General features: G+C 39.8%; 1 protein-coding gene across 1 annotated transcript; it reads left to right on the top strand.

The window, feature by feature from the left end:
- The first annotated feature begins 51 nt into the window (after positions 1–51).
- On the top strand, positions 52–27,864 carry LOC134749411 (tyrosine-protein kinase receptor torso-like). Its single transcript, XM_063684333.1, has 15 exons — positions 52–845; positions 13,831–13,867; positions 14,372–14,499; positions 15,965–16,226; positions 16,420–16,496; positions 16,830–16,932; positions 17,263–17,417; positions 17,928–18,048; positions 18,511–18,647; positions 18,781–18,970; positions 19,357–19,522; positions 19,785–20,207; positions 20,625–20,762; positions 23,128–23,316; positions 24,804–27,864. The coding sequence occupies exons 1-15, from the start codon at positions 672–674 to the stop codon at positions 24,928–24,930; spliced, it is 2,427 nt and encodes an 808-aa protein (XP_063540403.1). The 5' UTR covers positions 52–671; the 3' UTR covers positions 24,931–27,864.
- The last annotated feature ends 39 nt before the right edge of the window (positions 27,865–27,903 follow it).

Below are 27,903 nucleotides of genomic sequence, written 5' to 3'. Positions count from 1 at the left end.
TCCGTTTTAGCGACGAAGGAAATAAACTCGTGGGTAGGTATGCTGTTCTAGTATGTAAGCTACTAGGGATAAGCAACATAATCGCTTAAGCAACATTGGCTTAAAGGATATCCAGTCATGTTTAAGAGATTACAGTAGATAAATACCCAACTGCACAATAACATACAAATTTTATTTACTTCATAGTAACACGTTTAATGTGCCGCGTTGACGCCGCAGACCGGATAAATGTGTAGCAAAACTGGTCGTCCGGAAAACCTCCACCCCTAAAGCACAAAAAGTACAAAATATTAGGTACATATTGCATAACGAATCGCGATTTACGATGGAAAGTCAAACGCGCGGCTCACGCTGCCCAGTCCACGCTCGCAGCTCTAAAGAACGACCGCTCGGCCTAGCTACGTGCGAATTTTCCGGACACATTTCAAAATTTGAATTTCGAACATTATATTTTTTTATATCCGCTCTCGAAAATTTGCCACTATTTTCAAGTGGATTCTAATGACAATTGTTTTCTCGTTGTTTTTTTACGACGAAATGGTAAACAAAGATCATAGACATTGATAAGGTTGTACTTGTCGCCTAAAAATAAACTGTCTACCCTCACTCACTGGCTGAAAGAGTGCTGATGACAGTGATGACTGAACAGAAATAAAACGCGGTTTAACAAAATGGCGATTTCGAAAATTAGATTAGTGTTTAGGGGGTGTATACAGTTAGTTTGTATTGCGTGTTTGATAATTCGGACAGAATCGATTGAAAGTGAAATTGTGCTAGTGGACAAACTAAATTATTCTAATAAAACGTTAAATACGATTGCTGAAGAGATCTGCAACGTTTTCACGGTAAGAAATATTTTACGTAGGTAAGGTACCTACTTATTACTTACTTCGCTTGCTCAGCGATCCGAAGTGGATCTTGGCCTCCGATACTAGGTTTCGCCATTCGTTCCTATCCTGTGCGATCCGACGCCATTCAGCCGCCTGGATGTCACATAGGTCCATCTGGACCTTATCGATCCACGTAGGTACCTACATAATTAATATTATTATTTCTCATTAATCAGATTTATCACCGCGTCATTCTATTTGATCATGTTTTACGTCATCTATGAATGAATGGAAGTAAAATGTGACGTAAATTAAAAACAAATAAAATTACAATTTGTTCACAGTCAATACGGTTAGGTAGTAGGTACTTATAGAGTTCGCCTACTCAGAAATTGAAACAATTTGTATGGATGACTCATCTATCGGTATTGCAGGTACATGACTATCCTGTAGAATTAAATAAAATAAAAAATTAAAAAAAATATTATTGGACAATTTTACACAGAGCGTTATCGATATAGTCCACAGTAAGCTTAAGAAGGCTATAATTAATTATATATAAATAATTATATACCTATAGACAAAGTCCATAATAAACACTCAAATAAATGCCCTTACCAGGTTCGAACCCGCGGACCTCCCGCTTTGTAGGCAGGGAAGGGTCACTATCTACCTATCCTTAACTGAAATAGATGACATACCTATATTAAAGAAAAAGTAACGAAGCCCAACAGTGGTGAAGGCCGGATTCGAACCGGCGTCTTTAGCAATTGGGCTAACGCCTTGAACCCGGCCACCCCGCCACCATTTATCTAATAAAATAATTTGATTTGTTCCCAAAAGTTGTGCACTATATCCTGTCAAAAATTTTCATTACACATTATTAGACTAAATTTTTTTGACAGAATTTAAAATTTCATTGCGATATCAAAATATACATATAAAAGGGATTTAGTTAAAGTAAGGGCAATTTGTTGTTTTGTAAGCGTTTTAACCACATCCCTTATATATTTCATAGTAGGTACTACAATCAAACAATTAAATTTCCGACCCATTTCGTATTACCTAGTCAAGTAACTACACCTATTTAGTAGTTAATACTTTAATAGTAGGTACAGAAACTTAAATAGGAGCGGCTAAGGTGCTCACAAAAATCTGAACACGTCAAAATTAGAGTGAAAATTTTTGAGCACCTCGGCCGCTCCGATATATCTGATGGCGACTGTACCACTACTGAAACTTCATAAACCATGAAAGACCTGAAAAATAAATTGTATTATTGGGTTAAAAATTTACTTTGCCGTTGTTCCTTGTTCATACATCGATGCAAGTTTTGATTAATTACAAAACAGATTAGTTTTGATTATTAAACATTTTCCAAAAACTCATTATAACCCACCGCACATAATCATGTATTTTGTGCATACTTATGACAAATAGATAATATAATTACTACCGAATTACAAAATTACGAACGAATTAATATTTGTTATAATTTAATAACCTACTCGTAAGTACCTACTTAAAACTTCTGTTTTTAGGGTTCCGTATACCCAAAAGGTAAAATGGCACCGGGATTACTAAAGAGTCCGCAGCGCTGTCTGTCTGTCTGTCTGACTCTCCGTCTGTCACCAGGCTGTATCTCATGAACCGTGATAGCCAGAGAAATGAAATTTTCACAGATGATGTATTTCTGTTGCCGCTATTATTACAACAAAATACTAAAAACAGAATAAAAATTAATATTTAAGTGGTGCTAGTGCTCCCATACAACGTGATTTTTTGCCGTTTTTGCGTAGTGGTACAGAACCCTCCGTGCGCGAGTCCGACTCGTTTTTGTTTGGTGTTCAAGATTATGACTTACAGACGGAGCGCTGGATGTAAAAAAAACATGATATTTTATAACGATTTAAATTATAATAGGTACCTATGTACAGGATGGCCTAAAATACGTGCTTGACAAAGAATTTTTCCCCTCACTAGCTCGGAAAGCCGTCTATTATCCTTTAAAACAAGCGGGGAAAAACGCATTTTATCCACTAGTGGGGAAAGTAATTTGACCTTGGATGGAGCGTGTTTAGGTAGCTTGACAGATAACAAAACGTAAAACGCTCATAATAATGGTTGGTTCGATATTAATTATCATTCAACAAATGGTTTGAGAATCTAATAAAAAATACCAAATTTAGCTTTATTTAATAATTTTAAGTCATAAACCTTAAAATTCCATAAGAAACGTTAGATTTTTTGTAATGATGTTAAATATAATTCTGAACGCACAAGTTGAGTCGATGCAATTTCAAAACGCATCGTTGACATTTCATACGTCAGAACAGAAATGTCAACATTGTCAACAAAATTTTTACTGTTCTTCTCACCGACTCACGTAAAAATCAGAATTTCTAGTGTTTTCTGTTATAATATCGTAAAAAAAATAGTGATTCCAGTGATGAAGATGATCTAACGCCTGTGGATGTTGCACTTTCCTCGCTATAGTGAGGGGAAAAGTTTTGTGTTACACACGGGTGCAAATGTATTTTACTTCTCGTGTGTTGAAACACTCGCTACGCTCAGGATTCTATTTTAGAACCACTCGCTTCGCTCGTGGTTCAACTATAGAATCCTTTCGCTTGCTCATGTTTCAATTCCACACTCGCGGGTAAAATACAACTTTGCACCCTTGTATAACAAATAACTATTTATGGTTTTTTCTTGCGTATATTTTTTACAAAATGACTTCAAAAATTTAAGATTGTACTTATGTAATCATTTAGCTAAAACAGAATTAACTTCAAAATATCCCCCTTTAGCTTTGATATACACGAACGCACACGTTTGTGAGAATTATCAACAATATACAGCAGTAAAAATGTTTTGTCAACGTATTTTTGGGCCATCTTGTGTACTTAATTGTTGTATTTGGTTATTTTGGACTATAGTTATTTAGAAAACGGAGCGTTTATATCTTAGGCGACCTTACTTTCATATATTTTTAACATGTACATGTTAAAAAGCAAAGTAAGTGTATGCAATCATGTGTCAGCAAAACGTAAAAAGGATGAAAAAAAGCGAAATTATGAAACAGCGCCTGCTCTTATACACCGCATGGTGCCATAATTCACTGTGTCACTTTTACACACAGGCGCGTTAATAAATGTAAGTATTTCATTTTCAAAACTGAAAACACTAGCCGTTATAAAATATTCCACTGAATTTCAAACTCCACCCCTTCCATGATGATAATAGTCTAGAAACAAGTTAGGCGTCCTCAATTAAAAAAAAGGCCAAGTGCGAGTCGGCCTCGCCCACGAAGGGTTCCGTGTCATTACGCATAAAACGGCAGAAAAATCACGTTAGTTATATGGGAGCCCCACTTAAATATTTATTTAGTACCTATTTGTTGTTATAGCGGCAACAGAAATACATTATCTGTGAAAATTTCAACAGTCTACCTATCACGGTTCATGAGATACAGCCTGGTGACAGACAGACGGACTGTAGAGTCTTAGTAATAGGATCCCGTTTTTACCCTTTGGGTACAGAACCCTAAAAATAAAGTTTTAATCCAACGAATGCAGAAAAATGCAGTTTTGATCGTGGCTGGCCTTAAGTTAATGAGATAATATCACGTCTATAAATAGCTCAATCAGGTTATTAAGAGCAACGGTCTTAGAAGTTATCTTACTCTAGGCACTGATGGGTATATTACTTGTACTAGCTCTAGGCTGGTTGTAATTAAACTATGGTAAAGTTGTGAGTAATCGACCCTCTCACCCGGACTCGGGCTTAAAAATGCTTGTGCTTAGACTGCATTCTCATTATTATTGTTTAATTTAAATATAGAATAGAACAGAAAAACATTTATTGCAAAAACCATCTACATACAGCACCACAAAAATTAAAAAGAAAATCTTATTCACTAAATACTTAAAACTATGTACCTATTGTCTATTGCTAAAAGTAACATGCAATAATGCTGCTATATAGAGGCTACAAAAGGACACCCACTCAGCATATGCTCTAGCAGATATATGCTACAGCGCTGGTCTTTCGGGGAGCCCAGGGCCAGAAGATAGCTCAGAACAGAAAAGGCAGTGACAAGACATCATTTAACAACTAACAATAGTAAGAATTAACATAACTGAATCAGATGCATGGAAAAAGTGCAAGTGAGTGAGTTGGCAATATCTGAATTTATCTATACAGATAGAAGTATGTATGTAATTAATGTTAATACTACATATAAGAAGACTACTCGAATAAACAAATTCTTAAATTAATAATATGAAATAATTTCAGGTTAGTAGTTCATACATATAAGATATCCATCATAAAATCACATCAGAAATAAATAGAAAACGATGAAACTAAAATGTACAGAACGCGCGCGAAGAACACGGTAATTGTATTGTAAGCTAAAAGATATAGTCTAAATTTAAGTTTAAATGTGAATAAAGTTTTGGAGTTAGTGCGTATTGGAGGGGGTATGTTGTTTCAGCATTTCGTAGCAGGGAGTAGCGAAAATTGCCACGAAATGCTGCTGAACTGCCGTGTCTCGGGCAAAGAAGTCGAATGGCTTCTCTAGTCGGGCGGGTGGAAAACTTTAATGTGCTAAAGAGGTAAAGCGGTTGTTGAAAATGGACAACACCGAAAAGCAGAGACGCAAAATGCAACGAACGTCGTGCATCCAATGTATGTATAATTCCAACTCTTTATTTTTTTACATTGTAGTAATGTATGTACCTATCTACTTAGTGCTAAGTTCTTGAAGGCACACTGCCTGGTGGGCCAGTGATAAATGCATTTAATTTTTTTTTAATAAATAATTATTTTTTATGTTTTTAAATAAAAATTATAATTAGAATTTGGGATAAAGAAATAAATTTTACGTTTTAAAAATTAAATCATCAAGATGTCGTCCGTAGCGGTTGCGGCACTCTTCCAGTCTTGCTTGTAAATTTTCAAAGCCTTTCGTTAGAAGTTGCGGAGATATTGATTGGATTTCTTGACGAATATTTTCCTTTAATTCTGCTGTGGTTGTCGGATTATTGGAGTACACTTTACTCTTCAAGTAACCCCACAAAAAGAAGTCTGCTGTCAGGGCTCCTGGGGGGCCAAGCAATGTCACCTCGCCTCGATATCAATTTTTGAGGAAACATTTCACGCAAAACTTCCAGGGTCACGTTACTTGTATGGCAGGTGGCCCTGTCTTGCTGAAACCATGTGTTGTTGTTGTAACCATACGATTCGTGAAGTTTCGGAGCCAGGAAATCTCTTAACACGAAAGTCTTGTTAAGTTTTTCAAAATTTACAAGCAAGACTGGAAGAGTGCCGCAACCGCTACGGACAAAATCTTGATGATTTAATTTTTAATACATAAAATTTATTTCTTTATCCCAAATTATAATTATAATTTTATTAAAACATAAAAATTGATTATTTATTTAAAAAAAATTAAATGCATTTATCACTGGCTCACCCTGTACAAATCAACCTACCCCCAAACTAAGCAAAGCTAATTTACAGAACTTTGTATGCAGGGGGGGTGCCTTTTCTCTGCAGCTGACTGCACTGCTGAGCTGTACTATGGGTGCTAGGCGACGATATACATACTTAATAAAATTATTTTAAAACGGGTCACTCACGTATTATTAAGCCGAATAGCTCGACATGTTTCGATCCAATTCGATTTAGGTAGCTACCTAGGTTACATCTCGGAAAAATTCTTTTAGCTAAGGACTCTAAGGAGTATTAGTCACCTAAAGATTTTGTAAAATCAAGTAAAAGTAAGTGTTTATTTGGAACTATAGGTATAAGTAACCACCTGAGTCAGATTCAAATTTAGTCGCTCTTTAAATCGCCTCGGCTATAATTTCCGTACCTTTATTGACAAACAACATTCAATCGATCTCCACCATTAAAACATTTACCAGTATTTTAACGTCTTCAGCCGGCTAATAGTTTTTTGTTTTACAAGTTGTTGTTCAACCTCTCGTGCTAATACTTATCACCGAGCAAGCGAAAGATTCCAAAATTGAACCACGAGCGTAGCAAGTGGTTCGAAAAATGGAATCTTGAGCGTTGCGAGGGTTTCAAGGCACGAGGGTTAAACAAATTTTGCCACCGAGTAAAGCACATATTATTTCACCACACCAACACAAAGAAAATACTGACTGTAAAATATCAAACAAAATCAAAGCAAATCGATTCAAAATAAATGTAATACTTACTTATTCCAAATCATCATTTAAAAGTCAATTCTACCAGCAAACATAAGAAAACAACTCAAAATTTGCATTTGATTACTTTGTCCCCCATGTGGATAAATGCAACTTTCTTATAAGTATTTAAGTTTTTAAACAATCAAGAGCCTTTACCAGCTTGTGAAAACACCTTTCGCTTAAAACCGTCGCAAGTGAACAGACTGCACAGTCAAATAGGTAGTACATTTCGTGGTATGTAACCGGTTTTAGTATCGTCAATCTATCATTAGTGTATCACATGACTACAAAATTTAAGACAATTTCAATTCTTATATAGATTTTGTTGAATGTACATCGAATGTACAATGGAGGAGTGTCTTTTCAAATGGTGTTCATAGAGAAATATACCCTTTTGAAAAGACTCTCCTCAATCCTCAATGTATGTTGAGTGTCTTGATATTATGTTCGAATACTTCGAAATAGGTTATATTACATCAGAATACCTCCATAGATATTTTTTTAAGGGATTAGGTACTGATTCTAGGGGTATAATGAATGTTTTTGATTTAGTTTATTCAATCTTCGTATGTAGGTACAAAAAACGTTATATAGGTGCCTAGATTACGATACTGGATACTTAAAGTTAACTGTGGCTACCAAACACTCCTAACCTCGTCAGTTGCACAACATCGATAACATTCTTTAAACAAAAAATGCATTGAAATTGCAACTTTAATATGAAACCTGTACCGTGCAAAATGCGTTTAAATCTATCTTATGCGGAAATTGTGTAGTGGAAATCTCAGTGAACGAATTTTGCAATGCGCATGATTCGCGATGGCAGTGTTGGATCAAGTTGGATGCACAACAAAAACATATAATTTTATGCATAAATAGATAAAATCAATTTGTTCCTGTACCCAACTAGGACGGTGGACTTGGTCACTTTTCCTTTAGTGTATGTTATCTATTTCAGTTTATAATTTGTTCCTGTACATTTATTTTAAGAGTAAATTAATACATTTTCCGATTTTATATTGTTTGTGCAGTATTTTAGTATTAAAAAAATTCATTTGTTTTAAGACGAAATGGCGGAAAATTTGGAAAAAGCTAAAAGTTGATGATTTTTAGTATGCAATTATTTTATATTTATAGATATACCACAAATAGTGTTAATTTCCGATGGTAGAAAGATTATTCGAATATGTATGTATATGTTTCAATTTTATTTATTATTTTTCCCACAATCAGTAAACAATTACGTGACATATATTACTAGCATTGATGCAAATTAGTTCGTCTAGTTCCACACAACAATTTTGTTTAAGTATCCTAATAAATTTAACACATGAAGATAAAATGACCCAGTAATGGGAACCGTAATAGTAATGTTTAATCTAGTTTATTTTGATCGTATAATAAAATTGCATGACTCTTATTGTTAAAAAAATGTACTTTTCAAAAACGTTCTCCAAATCATATTGTCCTCTCCTATAGCACTGCTGCATGCATGGGCTCAAAACAAAATTGTCAGTATATGGGTAGAGCTGTGTTGCTTTCCCTAGTAATAGCCCTTTTCACGTCTGTTATATTCCTACCCGTCAAATAAAAAATAAAAAATCGTAATTTTTTTCTTTCAGTACAAACGGTATTTCTTGTATTTGGATTTAGTTATTGGAGAATATTACCGTATAAAATTAAACTACATTAGCATTAGCATTAAATGTTAGTGATTTTAAAACTTAAATATTATTTTTGTACAAACGCGAGAACCTCAAAAAATGGTCTAACTAGACGAAAACATATGCATCGTGTAATTTCAGCCAAAAAGAAAAAATCATGCATTTAAGGGTTAAAATTAGCATTTAGGTCATAAACGATGCGCACAAGCAAATAAATAGCCTCTCACCCTAAGGCCTAAATGCAAATTCACTGTGTCCGTTCCGTCGGAAATTAAAAAAGAAGGTTCCACAGGGTTTTTAATACATACATCTACATGGGGTACACAAAGAATGTTATAAATTATTTATACATAAGTTTATACCTACAAAATGTCAAATTATACTATTTTATACTCTATTTTATACTCTTTATGGCAAAATTGCATAGGTACGTATTAGGTTCCTATATAAACGCTCAATAATTTTGATTAGGTAAAAATATCTACATCTATATTTTTAAATCCACTAAACATTCTTCCGGAAGGCAAGTACGAGTACAAATTTCATGTTCAAACTATAATAATAGTTTTAATTTAATAAATATGTATTAACAATTGGTACGCATATGGCTAGGATAGGAAGATCGCAGTTTTTGTTTAGGTAGCCAACCGGTAGTGGTAGTAAATATAACGCACTTTTCGCGAATGAGTTTTCGCGAATTGTTATGTATTTACAATTGGTATGGATACGGCTAGGATATAACAATTATGGTTCGGTTTACAATTTCACCTCTGTAGTTTGACCTTTGTATTTATTTAGGTATTTATATTATATTATCTGACAGACAACTATAAATAACAGTCATATTCTCGTCTTAGGTGCAATGACATACAACATAGCCAAAGTTCGTTGCTCAGTGCAATAAACTTTTATCACTGGAGTAATGCACCTTACTGGAGGCCGGTTAAGTCTGCGACTCCCCTATCAGAGTGGCGGGTTAAATCATGACTCATTGATCATATAAATGTTCGCTTCAGATTAGGCCTGGGGTTCCGAAACTCCCTGATGGTGCGCCGTTGACGGTAAAGAGGGGCGCCGTGAGGCAATCCTCCTCACCATGTTACCTATCTATTTCAAATAGTCAAGCTAGGTTAGGGCGCCGCGGACTGAAAAAGATGGGAAGCCCCTACTGGATTAAACGGTAGTAATTCTGGCTGTGAAGCTGGAGGTTCGAATTCCGGTAAGCGAAAAATATCCGTGTTTAATTTGTTCCCGACTTATAAACGTATTTAAGTACTTACTTATACATTATCGTGTTAGTTGTAACACCCACAATTCAAGCCATATTGAGCTTTCTGTGGGACTAAGTTACCTATAATCGACACCTACCAATAATCTGCACCTACCAATAGTTGGCACATACCAATAGTTGGCACGTACCAATAGACCAATAGTTGGCACCTACCAATAGTTAGTACCTACCAATAGTCGACACCTACCAATAGTGGCACCTACCAAAAGTTGACACCTGTTAATAGTTGGTACCTACCAATTCTGAACTGATAACGACTGCTTGATTTTGACAAACAGCACAAGATGATTTTTCTTTAGAAAATTCTCGGTTTGGTTTACCGTATTTCGGTAAGAAAGTAATTGAGTAATTTAATTACCAATTAATGTAATTCTAATTACAAAATTATATTGTAATTTCAATTGCAAGTAATTCAACTACATGTATTTCAATTACAAGTAATTCAATTAACAATTCAATTACAGAAGTAATTAATTACGTCCAACACTGATACTAGCCTAAACCTTATTTTCTTTTCTTTTATTTATTTGGCTCACAAAACAAGTTACAGACATTAACAGGAAATAAGATATTGGCATACGGTATTAAGGGTTTATTACACTTTGCTAAACTTAGTGACTAACATGAGGGACGCCGCTATACGTGAGACGCGATAAGTCGTACATCCTCACGTATAGCGGCGTCCCTCTTGTTAGTCACTTAATTAGGATAGTTATAGTGTAGGTAATAAGCTCTTTAGTGGAACTTAGTAAGAATGTCCTATAATATTTTTATTTTTTTGCATACAGTTCAGATCTGGACTATTTCTAAACACATTGTGCACAGAAGGAGAAGTATTATAGGAACATTAATAACAATAAAATAATAAATCAGTTTATTTAAAGACAACATAGGTCCACAGATTACAATGTTTAACATAAACACAACAACAGTTACAATTTGTCGCTAGAGAGATGAGATGAGATGAGATGTCATTTATACGCTAGAACGCTAGATTATGGACAAGAAGGTAAAATAAATAGTAGTTAGATTGTAAGTCTAAACAGAGCTGCGTTAGCTAATATTGTTACCAGTCTAAAACTAAACTATGTACAAACATATTAAAAAATAAATTAAACTAAACAAAAAGCGTTATCGAAAATTGGTTAGTACCTAACCTAAGTGTAAACGATAAGTTTATCAAACTAGTGACTGTTATAAGTATAGGTACGTGTACCAGGGGCGTAGCTAGAGGATATGGCGCCCGGGGAAGTCACCAAATTTGCGCCCCCTGACGACTGACAAAAGTTTTCCTGCTGCTGCCTTTTGCCCATTTTGGCGCCCCCTCTTGGATGGCGCCGGGGCACTTGCCCCCCGCCCAGCACCCCCTATCTAGGCCACTGACGTGTACATATTATAATATAAGTAATTAAACGCGACCTTAGTGTTATTCCTTTAATTATATTCCTCAAGCCTTATCAAGAATTGTTAGTGAATAGACATTAAATAATTCTTTTTACAATATACGAGTAATTCCGCACTGTCTAGAAAAACATGTTTACGGGACAGAATTGACAGCAAGCGATAACTCCAAATCTTAGGGCGCATTCACATATTGTTTTGTCTTTCCCATACCAACGAAGACAGTCTACCCAGTGTAAACACGCCTTTACATCCGAGGAACACTTGCATGAACATGTAATAGCTTCTTTATGTTGGAATATAAACCTTATGTACATGACTTTACCTTGTTTTTAACAAAGCACGACTGTATTCAATATTGGTTTCGTTATCTAAGTAGATAGTCGGAAAAGAAAAACCGCTGAAACAAATGTTACGAACGTTATCTGTTTAATCAGTATAAATATCTTAATTGTAATAACTATTCAATTAAAAAAACCGACCAAGTGCGAGTCGGACTCGCGCACGAAGGGTTCCGTACCATTACGCAAAAAACGGCAAAAAACTCCGAAACAGCTCCGAAACTACTGGGTCTAAAATTTTTAAAAAAATACACAAAATAGATCTTTACCTATAGATTACAGGAAAACCTATTAGAAATGTGCAGTCAAGCGTGAGTCGGGCTTAATTACTTAGTTTTTGATCCGACCCCTACGGGTTTTTTAAAGACTTTTCACTCACGTTTCACATACATTATTAAAAATGGTGTAATGTACGGAACCCTTGGAACGCGAGTTTGACTCGCACTTGGCCGGTTTTTTTCAAAGAAAATGTATTTTTTCCGCAAAGGTGTTGAAGGGTTTTTTGTGTAGAATTTAATTGGCTTTAACGTTGCCTTAGATCATATTGTCATAGAGAACTTAGATTCCGAGAAAAATTCAAATTTCTCCAAGATGTCACACATATTCCGAGATGGCGGCGGCGCTTCCTCGAGATCCCCAAATGTCAAATAGTGTAGACATGATAAAAAAACCTTTTATTAACATACATACCAAATTTCAGGACTGTTCCAGAGATTTCGAGGTTAGTCCTAATCCGATTGTGCGAAGGTCCAGGAGCGGAGTTTTTGAAAAATCTTTTCGTTTTTAGATTACAATACGGTTGCCAAAAAATGAATAAGCAATCTTGAGGATTTTCTCTAGCGACTTCATCGATTCAAATTCTGATTTTTTGACGTTCGGTCGATATAAAAAAAATCACGAACACTAGGTCTAAAACGCACAAAAAATTTGTGCTCAAAAGCTAAAAATATGCAAATTGCTTCTAAAAATGCGTATTTTGTTTTTAAGGGATCTCATCGATAACTTTTTTTGTTAAAAAAATGATATCCGCGGTCCTGAGCACGCACATGCATCTCGCTAACTCTTATGATATGAGAGTGAAAGAAGAGCACGAACCTACGGGGCCTTAAGCCATATTACAACTGATTAATTGTCTGTTATCGTGCGTGAACTCCATCTGCGAGTCTACAATTCTAAAAGTAAAGTGAACGTATACGTTCTCTGCCCCAGTAGCATTTATACGTCATTATGACGTCAGCGACGTCATTATGACGTAATAATGCCTTCATTATGACTTCGCTGACGTCATTTTGCTACCTGGGTGGTAATTGCATCGTTTTGGAATATAAGTAGTGGTTGTAGATTGGAGTCTACCTCAACGGTCGGGCGTGAACTGACCTACAGTTTGATGCCTGGGGAATCGGTGGCCTGGTTATCTGGTTATCATGACCTCTACTTATGTACCTATGTAATATACACGATGGCTAAAAAATAAGTGCATTCCCGTTGCAAGGGAGGTTTTGGGAGTATACTGAGCAACTTTTACTATGGGACCAACCACGGAATCGCGAAAACAAAGGCTGTTTCATACATTTTGGCTAGTCCATTTTCTATGGGAAGGTAATTTTTTTTCGCGATTTCGTGGTTGATCCCATAGTAAAAGTTGCTCAGTATAATCCCAAAACCTCCTTGGCAACGGGAATGCAGTTATGTTTTAGACACCCTGTATATATATTAAACATATTAATAATGGGTCACTCACGTATTTTAAGTCGAAAACCCTGTATATAGATGAATGTCCTCCTACCTTTTTAACAGGTGAACATTTATTTATTTTTCTTGACTTGTCTAATGACCGATAAAAACATTAGCACAAAAATTGCTTTCGTAAAATCTGCAAACAATAGACCGATTAATAATAGGTCAATACCATTATTAATCGGGCTACCTAAAGATTGTTTGGAAGAGATCGCTTTTAAGCAATAATACCGCCTGTTGTTTACCTCTTCTTAATTTTCTGTATTCTTTGTATTGTTTTCTGTATTGAGTGTGCAATAAAGAGTATTTTGTGTTGTATTGTATTGACTTTTTTCTATTTTTCAGGCACCAGACGACCCAGTATGTTTATCTAACTGGCTAAGTGAGTATTTTCAATTGCTTTCAATCATAAATAATCATGATATCTGAAAGTGACATAGAGCGAAACGACTATTAGGACCGAAAAGAAGAACTTGTAAACTAGCACCGTCAGCAAAATTCTCATTGAAAATCAATTAACATCACCCGTGTTTTGCCCTTAACCTTTTTACCGCCACAGACGGCTATGGCTGTCATCGGAAAGTATTGCTAAGGACGCTAATGTATAGGGACTTACGCGGAACTCCGTAAAGTTAAAATTCGCTTAAATAATCCCGATCGCCTGGCGTCCGGGGCACGGCATATTCCTTCGCCGTCTGGCGTTCAAAAGGTTAAGCTTAAGCGCGATATCATACTAAAGCTGTAAGGCACAATATTTAAAACACACAGTGACACATTAGTTCTTAACGAACAGAAAACAACATTTATGATGTTAGATTCCTAAAACCTGGTGATTTTTATAATGCGGTTGCGCCGACCACTGCAACTAATTACACCACTGTTTTAGGTCCGCCGGTTCTGCTGGGGCTACCATCGGAACTTAATATCACAAAGCTGGATAAGGAAGTGTATTATGAAATATCGCCTTCAGATTACCTACAAGCCGTGATCATGGTTTCTGATGACGAGAGTCATGTAAGTACCTACATAATTACATACCTAATTAAAAAACCCGGCCAAGTGCGAGTCGGACTTGGCACAATGGGTTCCGTACCATTACGCAAAAAATCATGTATGTTGTATGGGAGCCCTACTTAAACAGAAATACATCATCTGTGAAAATTTCAACTATCTAGCTATCACGGTTCATGAGATACAGCCTGGTGACAGACAGACGGACAGCGGAGTCTTAGTAATAGGGTCCCGTTTTTACCCTTTGGGTACGGAACCCTAAAAATCGCACACAGATTCTGCTAGTAAGGGCCAAAACACAATGACACGATGCGACGTCGTGTCGATGTCGTGGCACAATGATGAGACGTCGTCGTGTCTTCTTGAAGTGACTTCCGTCCTTCATGATGGAAAGAAATGGATGGATCCAGTATTTTCTGTTTCTCTTTCTTCTTTCTGTGACTTCTTATTAACAGCAGGATAAGGCACGTCTGTTGCGGTCCTTTTGTGAAGTTCGCCTTGTCCGTCTATCTGTCTGCCGCGTCATAGTATTGGCGGCATCCAACACGACGTCGTGTCGAAAATCGTACTACGATACGATGTCGTGTCGTGAATCAATCAATGCACTTCGTAGATTTCCACGACACGACATCGCAACGTGACACGACACTACATTACATCGTGTATTTTGTGTTTTGGCCCTAACGCAGCGTACTACGTAGGCGAACAGCACGCGAACGCGAAGCGAAGCGATGCGGCGCGGGGTGAATCAATCCTTTGATACTTATAGAAGTGACCTACGTGGGCGATCTCGTTGCGAACGCGAACGCCGTACGTGGGCCCGCCGCGCCGCGCCGCTTCGCTTCGCGTTTGCGAGTTGTTTGCTTACGTAAGACTCGAGGGCTCTTTCAGATCTCTGTCTCTAGTTGCGTCGCGAAATAAATGCTCTCAGCGAACTTGCACCATTGTGGTTTGCCAAATGTATGACAGACGACGCAGTCAGCGTCAACGTGGAGCGAATGCACTCCTTTAATGGCCGCCCTGAGAGCTTACTAAAGTACAATTTAAAAAATTTAAACTTACTTACTGCTGTGGCGCGACGAACCGAAGTGGATCTTGGCCTCCGACACCAAAGACCGCCATGCTACTCTGTCCAAAGCCGGACGGATGTTCTTATGTACGAATGCGAAGCCAGGACACTAACACAAAAAGAGGAGCGCGCGCTGCTGGTAGCCGAGCGGAAGATCTACCGCAAGATATTGGGACCCAAAAATTTAAACAGAAAACAAAAAAAAATACACAGCCACAGCCGACGAAGCAAAGCTTTGGTAGCTCAAGTAATGCAGTAGTGGGCTGAAGTCCGAACATTTCTATTTGATTTTGCGTTAGTTATATATAACTAACACGATTTTGCGTTAGTTATAAATAATTAACACATGTGTAGGTATTAATTATAAAATTTATTCTCCTATTTATCTCATACTTTCAGATCGTACAACATCTCCTGATACCACCGTCACGGAATGAAAAAGTCTGGCTAAACTCCACTCAAAACTACACGTTTTGGACAGCAGCTGTGGTTGACAATGGGACCCACTCTCCGTGGCTTCAGGGTCCAAAGTTACTTGCAAGGAATATCACTCATAAAAATGAGCAAAAGATAAATTATACTATCAACATTGATATAGATTACAGTGACATGATGAATTGCCACTGTTCTAATGTTAATTTTACTTGGAAAATAAATAATGGTGAGATTTTTCTCCGTTTACATTTTTCAATCGTTCGTTACGGATATTTTTCAGAATATATAATATTATAGTATAATGAAGCCCGTTCCGTATTTTTTATATTTCTTTATATTTAATTCCCTACAGTTCACGCACATTCCCTGAAATTTCTTGATTCATTTGTTCACATAGGTACTTTACTTCTATTTTTCAGAATCGGATAAATCATTCAGAGTAATAAATGACTGCCCTATAACCAACTTTCGCACCGAAGAGGTCATTCATTGTAAGGTTAGTAGATGACTTTTTGATGTTGGCCAAAGAACAATTGCAATGTTTCTTTTATTCCTGGAACATGGACACTTAAGCTGATTTTTATTGTGAAATAAATTGTCACAGGTACTTAGTTATATCTTTCTCAAATTGTATTGTACAAAATTTTAACCTCCTGAACCTGAACCTGAACCTGAACACCTGCTTTTAACAAGCAAGCAGCTACACTATCTACATATTTTGTGAATAGAGTAAACATTGCAATTGCAGCCTCAACTAAGAGTTATGTTAAATACTATTTTCTCTGCGTGTTATTTTATCTACTTAATTTTTTTAAATCTTATTCACCAGCCAGGAGAATCAGAAATCAAGTATTCCCAAGCCGTGCCCTTGGGGAGCAAATGTTATTTCGCAGTCTCGGGTTATGGCAAAGGCGGACTTCCGTATGATATAGGTACGAATTATACAGTGTAATATCGAATACCCAGCTCCTCGATCTCATCAGCACTTTGCATTAAAGTTGCGAAGGCGAAGCAACTGATTTATTTGTTGTTTCTGTGTACGATTTGTACCTGTCCTACATATTTGCGGATAAATAAATATAATCATCATCATTCAATTTAAGAGCTGTGAGCTCTTGTCGGTGCAGCGTGATGAAGTTGTCTCCACCTTGGTCGATCCGAAGCCTGCCCCTTAGTGCTCTGGTACGACAAAAAAAAAGAATGTAAAGTTTTTACCGTTTATTATATTTCTAAAACTAATACATTGTCCTTTTTTGTCCCAGAACCGCAAGCAGTCAAAAACATCACATTGCTCCCTGTTCCCAACGGGGATGCGTGGGACATTGGCGTCAGCTGGTTGCAGCCGATACACAGCCCTGACCGGTACCGGGTGGAAATTCAAGTGGGGGAAGAGGAATACAAGGTCAATGTGTCTGGGGTAAGTTGATATTTGTCTATCTTGACTTTGAGTCCTATGGGACCGATAAAATATCAATGATGGTGGGCCGCCATCCTCCCCCCCCCTTTTTTTCGACCCTTTCCCCCTCCATAAACTAAAACCGTATTCGTATTCTGGAGACAACGAGGAACACATCCATACCAGTTTTAGGTATTTAGAAGATATGTCTACGAAAATCGCGAAGGAGACGACTTTTGTTTAATCTGCCTCCTATTTATTTCATTATATTTAATGAAATATTTCCAAGAGCAAACTTCAATTGTTTTATTCTTTACAAAAATTAAACTATACTAAATTCTTGGCCAGTAAAACGTTAAAAATTCTTATTGGTCAATTAGTAAACAGATTAAACGATCTTGAACTGTATATAAATTTCGTAAAAAGGCTATGAGTAACTTGAAGTGAAAGAAAGTTTCGTTTTTTTTAGTGCATGGCAATTACTGGATGCTATATAATAAGTACTTAAAATCTGAATATTTTACCCCACAGAAGGCTACAGAAATGACGTTCTCCGGAGTGTTGGACTATGGGCTGTACGAGTACAGCGTGTCGGTGTGCGCTTTCAAGGGCCCCGTCTGTATGCACGAGAGCATCCGCGGCATTTTTCCGCGTAAGTCATAGGTATTATAGTGTTATCGGCTTCTAGAAGATGTTGGTGATAGGCTTCATCAATAATCGCGGTAAATACAATATCTCAATCTAACTGTCTGCGCCCTACACCCCTTACACCACGGAACATATTAAAGAAGTTAGAATGGCGATCGCGCGCAGTTAGTATCGGAACCGGTGTCGCCGCTCGGTCCCCTCCACTTACGCTTACCGGTGAAAGGATATGCCTCCTTTAGACAGATTTGATGGGATTTGATGTCTGGCGTCTTAATCTGCATTGAAATAATTTACCGCGGCGAGCGCTCAGGGCTTGTATGGGCTTGCGAGCGTTTGCTCAAAATCGCGCGGTGACACGTACCGTGCTCGCATCGCATCGCCATTCTAACCTTATTATACTGTTCTGTGACTTACACCTACCTCAACCTTTGACTCCACAAATTTCTTAAACGTTTGGACATTGCAGGTGGGCCGGTAGCCTCCAGCTCAGTGCCGGTACTGGGCTCTCTTCTCGCCATGCTCTTGTTGGCAACCATACTAGTGAGTGTCGTGGTCTGGTGCAAACGGCGCCGCGACAACAAGGCGAAACTGCTGTTTCTTGAGGTAAAATACATGCTTCTGTGTAGGTACTTACTTACAAGAAAGACGATTAGTCTGCGTAGGTATTGGTCTCTACTGCAACTGTCGATGCTTCATAGATACTAAAGTAATCCAATCCATTTTAAACTTAATTCAGGATGATCCAGAAGACTTCCCAAAGAAGCTGTTTCCTGAAATAATCAGTGACCTGCCCGTTACTGAAGACAGCTGGGAGATTCGTCCAGAGAAGCTGCAGTTACACGAAGTTATAGGCGAGGGCGCTTTTGGTGTGGTGCGACGAGGGACTCTAGCGCCTGGCAAGGCTGTTGCAGTCAAAATGCTTAAAGGTAAGACCAAAGAAATGTAATATATTTTCATATTTCACAAAAAAAATCTGAAAGATAATCCAAAGATCTTCGAAAATAATAATAAAAACTTCCGGTGGCGGAAGACGCGAGAATAACAAATTAACTACCCATCTCTTTCTAACTAATACTGTACAAGAGTGACTTGTCGGCCATTTGCTGTAGCCCCGAAGGAAGACTGAGGAATAATGCTCTTTGCAGAAATAGTCAGCGACGTACCGTAACTGCCATTCGGAGTAGCTACATTTAGACGAGGTTACAGGCCTCTGTGCACCTCTGCATATCATATTTTATCGGAAAACTTTTCATTCGTTCATTCCTATCTGAGGTCTGCTGCTGATTGTTCAATTACTGTAAAATTCCTTCAGACTACCCATCTAGAGACGAAGTGCGCTCGTTCCGCGCGGAGACAGAGCTGATGAAGAGCGTCGGCGCGCACCCTCACGTGGTCAGCCTCGTGGGCTGCTGCAGCGGCCGGAGGCCTCTTATAGTCGCCGAGTACTGCAGCCGTGGGGACTTGCTCTCTTACTTGAGGTAAGTGCAAAGCTATATAGTGAGCGCCTGACCCTCTCGTAGGCCCTTCTCTCATTTGCAGCAAACATAACAAAGCTAATATTTATTTTACACAGGAGTGTAGACATGGTTCCTTACCACCAAGTTAGGAAAAGGCCGTAGTAGATCGAAAATAAGCGAATAACTACTCTTGCTACTGGTTATCTAACTGTTCAGTAGCATAGATGAAGCGCTTTTAGTTAACACTTAACACGCACAGTACGTAAATGAACAATAATTTCAGGTGCTCGTGGGACGTGATGGTTTCCAAACGCAACGCCAAATACTGCAACAACAACTTTGAAACCAACTACCGCAACGATCTCTTCAAGAGTTCTCACGAACACTCCAAACTGGTGGTCAATAAGATGTACGACCTCAAGGGAGTCTGCGACACTGAACTGACTTACGTGGACCTTCTGTCTTTCTGTCGTCAGATAGCCATGGGAATGGAATTCTTAGCTTCCAACAGAGTAGTCCACCGAGACTTGGCAGCTAGAAATATTCTGGTGACCAGCGATAGGACACTGAAGATAGCGGACTTTGGACTGTCCAGGGACATTTATCAAGAGAATCAGTATAAGCAGAAGGGCAACGGAAAGATGCCGGTAAAATGGATGGCTTTGGAGTCTTTGACACACAGGATATATACTACGCAGAGCGATGTGTAAGTATTATTTGGTTGACAAGTCATTCCAACCCATCCCTCTTTAGGCCTCGGGTGAGGACATACTGATTTCTTGACTTTATTTTTTCCCTGATCTCTAAAACTTACAATACATTTTTTATCTTTTGACTTTGACTTAATTTGAACAAATATGAACACGACGACGACCGAATTATGGACGCATTTTATCACTTAAGTACCTACCACAATAAATAAGACAATTAAGACAACGGTCACGCACTTACCTGCTTGTTGCAACGTGACGATAGAATGCTATTCCGATTATAATAAATACGCTTGCTGTTTATAAGAGAATCGAGGGTTTTTAAATAAATCTGTAAATCGTCATCGGCTTGCGTATTTTTAATTATTACATTTGACTAGGTGTTTCGTATGACGACGTTGGTAATTTTCCAGCTGGTCCTTCGGCGTGGTGGTGTGGGAGGTGGTGACGGTGGGCGGCGCGCCGTACGCCGACGTGGCGGCGGCGCGCCTGCCGCGCCTGCTGCGCGCCGGCTACCGCATGCCGCGCCCCAACGCCTGCTGCAAACAGCTGTGAGTACCAGCAGGTCACTCGGCGTGTGTCAGGGGGTGGTGACGGTGCCGCGTTGCTACCGCATGCCGCGCCCCAACGCCTGCTGCAAACAGCTGTGAGTACCAGCAGGTCACTCGGCGTGTGTGAGGGGGTGGTGACGGTGCCGCGTTGCTACCGCATGCCGCGCCCCAACGCCTGCTGCAAACAGCTGTGAGTACCAGCAGGTCACTCGGCGTGTGTGAGGGGGTGGTGACGGTGCCGCGTTGCTACCGCATGCCACGCCCCAACGCCTGCTGCAAACAGCTGTGAGTACCAGCAGGTCACTCGGCGTGTGTGAGGGGGTGGTGACGGTGCCGCGTTGCTACCGCATGCCGCGCCCCAACGCCTGCTGCAAACAGCTGTGAGTACCAGCAGGTCACTCGGCGTGTGTGAGGGGGTGGTGACGGTGCCGCGTTGCTACCGCATGCCGCGCCCCAACGCCTGCTGCAAACAGCTGTGAGTACCAGCAGGTCACTCGGCGTGTGTGAGGGGGTGGTGGGAGGTGGGGGTGGTGACGGTGCCGCGCTGCTATCGCATGCCGCGCCCCAACGCCTGCTGCAAACAGCTGTGAGTACCAGCAGGTCACTCGGCGTGTGTGAGGGGGTGGTGACGGTGCCGCGTTGCTACCGCATGCCGCGCCCCAACGCATGCTGCAAACAGCTGTGAGTACCAGCAGGTCACTCGGCGTGTGTGAGGGGGTGGTGACGGTGCCGCGTTGCTACCGCATGCCGCGCCCCAACGCCTGCTGCAAACAGCTGTGAGTACCAGCAGGTCACTCGGCGTGTGTGAGGGGGTGGTGGGAGGTGGGGGTGGTGACGGTGCCGCACTGCTATCGCATGCCGCGCCCCAACGCCTGCTGCAAACAGCTGTGAGTACGAGTACCAGCAGGTCACTCGACGTGTGTGGGGGGTGGTGGGAGGTCGGGGTGGTGACGGTGCCGCGCTGTTACCGCATGCCGCGCCCCAACGCCTGCAGTGCTGCAAACAGTCACCTGAGTCACCTGTGAACAAGATGCATGTAACTGCGTTGAAATATCATATCGGGAGCTCATAAACAATACAAAAGGTTATCACGGTCTATATCCCGGCCTAGTAAAACTAACCGTGAATCATTGAAATGAAAACTCTTATTCTGAGAGAATTAATACTTATTACCTACAAAGTAACGTACCTAAAATCGACTGTTCTTATGTTAAATCCACATGATCTATTTAGTAAATAAACAGTGCTCATCTATTATATCCAGTGCAGATTTGGCACGCACTCCAATGCTTTGAACATGAATGGAAGAATTAAGAATATGATTTATTGTATAAATACAAAATAGTAATTTTCGTTACCCTTCTCTTTGTAAACCTTTGCTTATTCACAGTTGTTTAAACATGAGATAGTCAATATACTTATCCAGTAGTAGTAAATTATAGGCTCTTTCATTTTATCTGCTGGAAATGACAATTAAGTATTATTTAAAATATTAAGTGGAGGCTGACATGTTCACCTAGAGTGTCCAAAGCCTCCATAAAAACCAGATTAAAAAAAAAAAAAAAAAAAATATTAAGTGATTTATGGCAGAGAACGTAAACTTATTTATGTATAACTTGCTTCAGTAGTAATAGGTAATTGCAGAAAAAAAGTCATAAAAGCGAGATATGCCTATTCGAAGAAATTAGACGAGGGACGAGCGAGTTATGTTAAATGCGGCCGATACATACATAGTTTTTTTTATTAGTACAATATATGCATTTATATTTTAATTTGTGTTATTTCAAGTAGAAACACTATTGTATAAATAATAAACCAAAATAAAGCATGTGCGACATCATCGTAAGGTAGGTATGTACTTTCTGCCATAAGCCATCAGGCAGGGTATAGTGCTACAAATATTTATTTACCGCCACTGTAATCAGTTTGACATATACTCACAAATAAAAACACTTTGAACTTAAGACGAAAGTGGAGGACCCGCGCGAAATCGCCTTTTCATACAAACGTAGTCCTCATTTTCCTCTCTGAATATCAACATTATTGAAAATATTTTGACACAATTTGTTGTATATCAACCACAGTTATGCCCCTACGTTTGATTCTTTTCGAATATTTAATTATTATAAGAGTTAGAAGCATTTAAGAATTTGTATGAAATCTGTTTTTCGCTCCTAATTTTTACAATAATCAAAAAATTTAAAAAAAGTCAAACGTAGGGCATAGCTATGGTTAATATACCTAAATTATGTTAAAATATTTTCCATAATGGCAATATCCAGAGAGGAAAATGGGGACTACTTTTGTACGTAGAAACGGCCGTCCCCTTTCCTTTTAACGCTTGTCTTATAATATTTTTTTTAAGGTACGACCTGATGCTGGCATGCTGGCAGGCGCGGCCGCGCGACCGGCCGACCTTCGCCGAACTACACAGCGAACTAGACGCCATGCTGCACTGCGCTTGTGCCGAACAATATCTGGCGCTGGACCTGGACATGGAACTCAAGCCGGAAGAACCGAGAAGTGTCTACATGATGATCATGGAGTTCGCAAGGTAACTTCTATAAAGCCTTTATTGAACTACTCAGCGAACTAGACGTCATGCTGCACTGCGCTTTTGCCGAACAATATCTGGCGCTGGACCTGGACATGTAACTCAAGCCGGAAGAACCGAGAAGTGTTTACATGAGGATCATGGAGTTCGCAAGGTAACTTCTATAAAGCCTTTATTGAACTACACAGCGAACTAGACGTCATGCTGCACTGCGCTTGCGCCGAACAATATCTGGCGCTGGACCGGGACATGGAACTCAAGCCGGAAGAACCGAGAAGTGTATACATGAGGATCATGGAGTTCGCAAGGTAACTTCTGTAAAGCCTTTATTGAACTGAACTACTCAGCGAACTAGACGCCATGCTGCACTGCACTTGTGCCGAACAATATCTGGCACTGGACCTGGACATGGAACTGAAGACGGAAGAACCGAGAAGTGGCTACATGAGGATCATGGAGTTCGCAAGGTAACTTCTATAAAGCCTTTATGGAACGAGTTAAGACACCATGCTGTACTGTGCTTGCGCCGAACAATATCTGGCGCTGGACCTGGACATGGAACTCAAGCCGGAAGAACCGAGAAGTGTCTACATGAGGATCGTGGAGTTCGCAAGGTAACTTCTATAAAGCCTTTATGGAACAAGTTAAGACACCGTGCTGCCCTGTGCTTGAGCCGAACAATAGGTATTTGGCACCAGTGAACTCAAGCCCGAAGAGCCGCGGAGTGTCTACATGAGGATCATGGATTCGCAAAGTAACAATGAAAAACAGCATATTCAAGGCAAATTGAACACAGCTTCGAGACCTTTCATATATCTACAAGAAAAATTGGCCTTTTTCCTTGGATAAGACGGTTATTACTTGCCAAATTTCATAGTTCTAGGTCAATGTGAAGTACCCTATAAATTTTGATTCCCGTGAGAGTGTCGAAATATAAGCCGTTTTTTGCGGCATAAATGTCCGTATCTTTTTTTTACGTAAAACTTAGAAGTTTGATTTTTACAGCTTCAAGGGACTGTAGTAGACCTGAGTTTTAATTTCAACTGGATACCTCCACGCATTCCCGAGATAAAGGGTCTTGACAGACAGACAGACAGACGGACGGACGGACAACAAAGTGATCCTATAAGAGTTCCGTTTTTCCTTTTAAGGTACAGGACCCTAAAAATACCTTTAAATTATTTCGGTCATTACTCCCTTTAATGTTCCCTTGTTCCCCTAAGTGGAACAACTTCCTTTGTGAGCAAATGGTGCATTCCACGAGAATGTCCCTTACGAAACGCCGTTCTTCTAATAGTTCTGAAAAGGCTGAAAAAATGATATTGGGTCTGGTAATATTTCATGACTTTGCTAACAAATTGGCAGTATATTCTCGAGTTTTACGGATTTGATTGAATTAGCTGCCATACAAGGCAAAAGCATTTCGTAAGGGACATAATCGTGGAATGCCCCAAATATGAAACTTAACTGAATCTTTCTCTCCACAGAGGCAAGCGCCGCCTCGGCTCTGGGTACGCCTCGCCGCTGCCTCGCACACACAGCAACCACTACTCCTCGCCTCCAGCACCGAACAAGCCTCCTAGTATCAGTGTCAGTGTACCGCTGTGCTCCTAAACCCTCACTACCTTCATAAACTCAGAGGCAAGAGCGCCATGGTAAGCTACGCCTCGCACACACCGCAACCACTACTCCTCGCCTCCAGCACCGAACAAGCCTCCTAGTATCAGTGTCAGTGTACCGCTGTGCTCCTAAACCCTCACTACCTTCATAAACTCAGAGGCAAGAGCGCCATGGTAAGCTACGCCTCGCACACACCGCAACCACTACTCCTCGCCACCAGCACCGAACAAGCCTCCTAGTATCAGTGTCAGTGTACCGCTGTGCTCCTAAACCCTTACTACCTTCATAAACTCAGAGGCAAGAGCGCCATGGTAAGCTACGCCTCGCACACACCGCAACCACTACTCCTCGCCTACAGCACCGAACAAGCCTCCTAGTATCAGTGTCAGTGTAACGCTGTGCTCCTAAACCCTCACTACCTTCATAAACTCAGAGGCAAGAGCGCCATGGTAAGCTACGCCTCGCACACACCGCAACCACTACTCCTCGCCACCAGCAGCGAACAAGCCTCCTAGTATCAGTGTCAGTGTACCGCTGTGCTCCTAAACCCTCACTACCTTCATAAACTCAGAGGCAAGAGCGCCATGGTAAGCTACGCCTCGCACACACGGCAACCACTACTCCTCGCCTCCAGCACCGAACAAGTCTCCAAGTATCAGTGTCAGTGTACCGTTATGCTCCTAAACCCTCACTAGGTACATTAATAAACTCAGAAGCAAGAGCGCCATGGTAAGCTACGCCTCGCCGCTGCCTCGCAATACGGCAACCCTACTCCTCGTCGCCTCCCGCGCTGGATAAACTTCCGCATCAGTGTCAGTGTACCGTTGTGCTCCTAAACCTTCATGCCATCAATAGAATCTCACAGGGGCAAGCGCTGTAGAAACCTGTACCCACCTTTTTTGAGGAACTCCATACTGGTTCCTCGAGAAAATCTCGACAGGGAACTCAATGCACGAGCCGGAGTGTGCGCGAGGTGAAGTTTTCGAAAACCGCACATTGCGCGGCCATTTAGATTCAGGATTCTTCTTCTTTCGTGTCGAAGCTGAAATTAATACTACGAAAGCAACGATGCTGACAAAAACGTGTGTGTGTGTGTGTGTGTGTGTGTGTGTGTGTGTGTGTGAATGTGTGCCGACGACGAGCGGTGCTTAGCGAGGGATGGCATGCAGCCGAGTTCGATAGATCTGAACGCATTATTGAGGCTGTCGTATCATACCCAATGCATAGCCAACGCAATTAATACCTTTTAACGTTAACGTTTCAAAATTGTCACAAAGGGACCATAAAGAGATTCGATAAGTCATAAGTCGATTTGATAAGAGTACTAAGGTCAAAGAAGAAAAAGTGCCTTGTAGTTAAATATAATTGTAGGTACGAACTGCAAAGATATTGTTGATGTTGCAACGTTCTGTTGCTTTTCTTTGTACATTCAGCAGCAGAAGCAGAAATATCTAAGCCGGTAAGGTATTCAAATTGTTCTCTCTCTCAAATTTTCTTGACAATGAAGTTGTGGCCTGATCATTTTGACCATCTCGCCTGCAAAGCATCCGTTGTACCAAACTTGATTTCTATTTTATTTAATGCTGACTTTTGTATTATTTAAGTAATTATTTTACATTAAAACCGACGAGATATTTTAAGTAGGACTTATACTGAATCTATTTACTGATTCGTTAAATTGTCTTGATATCATCAGATCATCACCGTCTGGTGATTGCAAATTTTATAGCAATTTCGGTACAGTTTTGCGGCCAGCTGAAGTGATTTATAATAAATACCAGCTAATAAATATATTATCTCTCTAGAAATTCGTTTTTAACAATTACTTTAATTCAACTGCGCTGTACCGAAATTGCTGCAAAATTTACGACATCTGATCATCACTCATAAGGTCGGCCTCACACAGCCGGAATGTCTATCTGAATTCAGATTCTTAATTCAGAAAGCTGTGCCTCACACACATGTCTTCTTAACCATTCCGATTGATCAGCGGGCGTAGCATGGTTCCATTTTGCCTGTCACTATGCCCGTCACTTTCGCACTTACATACTTGTTAGAACGTGACAGGCTTGGTGACAAGAGATAAAAATGCGACCGTGCTACCGCCGCAGGTTGTCTTACGAACGTCTGTCTCACTATCTCCCACGAATGTCAACTGGCAAATTCATAATCTAATTCCAGCGTGTGTGCTCGTCCATTCTTAAAGTTTGGAAAGAGGTGCGTCAGGAATTCATAATCTTAATTTTCATATTTTGAATTCAGAACGCTCGTCAGTATTATTCTAAACGCCCCACACAGTGGCTAACAATGGGCCATGGCAAACCACTGCCATGGGCGATTGTGTGAACACCAAGGCCACGAATCCTTTGAAGTGACATAAAAACCGACAACTTCCCGATTGCGCACCACGGTAGACAACGATGGCCAGCCGTCCGCCATTGTATACCATTGCCCGTACACAATGGCGATGGCTTGTCATGGACCATCCTTGACCACTGTGTATTGGGGGGCCTTAACAGATCGATCTGAGAAATTCATCTCAAAAAATCAGAACGTGTGTGGAACATAAGTAATGACGCTGTATGTAATTCCGGGTTTTCTGTATTAAGAGTCTGAATTCAGAGAGACATTCCGGACGTGTGTGGCCGGCCTAACGTCTATACATATATTTTTAACAATATGGCAAACCCGTGCTGTGCGTACATGTGATCTATGTACTACTATTAAGGTATATTTTCCTATGTTGAAGCCGTCTTTAGTTGTAATTATAGTTTACATCCTAATGTATTATGTTTTTAATTTACTTGCATGATGCAAGACCAGTCACTATGTTAGCATATAAGTTTTTAATTTACAGTATTGATAAGTTGTGCTATAATGTGATTAAGAATAAATACTTTGTACTTACCTAATGGTGGTTTATTTCAATGATCATTGATCAAAAATATTTTTTTTATATCTGCTGTC

This window comes from Cydia strobilella, chromosome 18 (genome assembly GCF_947568885.1).
Source record: "Cydia strobilella chromosome 18, ilCydStro3.1, whole genome shotgun sequence".
Taxonomy (NCBI): Eukaryota; Metazoa; Arthropoda; class Insecta; order Lepidoptera; family Tortricidae; genus Cydia; species Cydia strobilella.
This window is presented reverse-complemented; position numbering and strand designations above follow the sequence as displayed.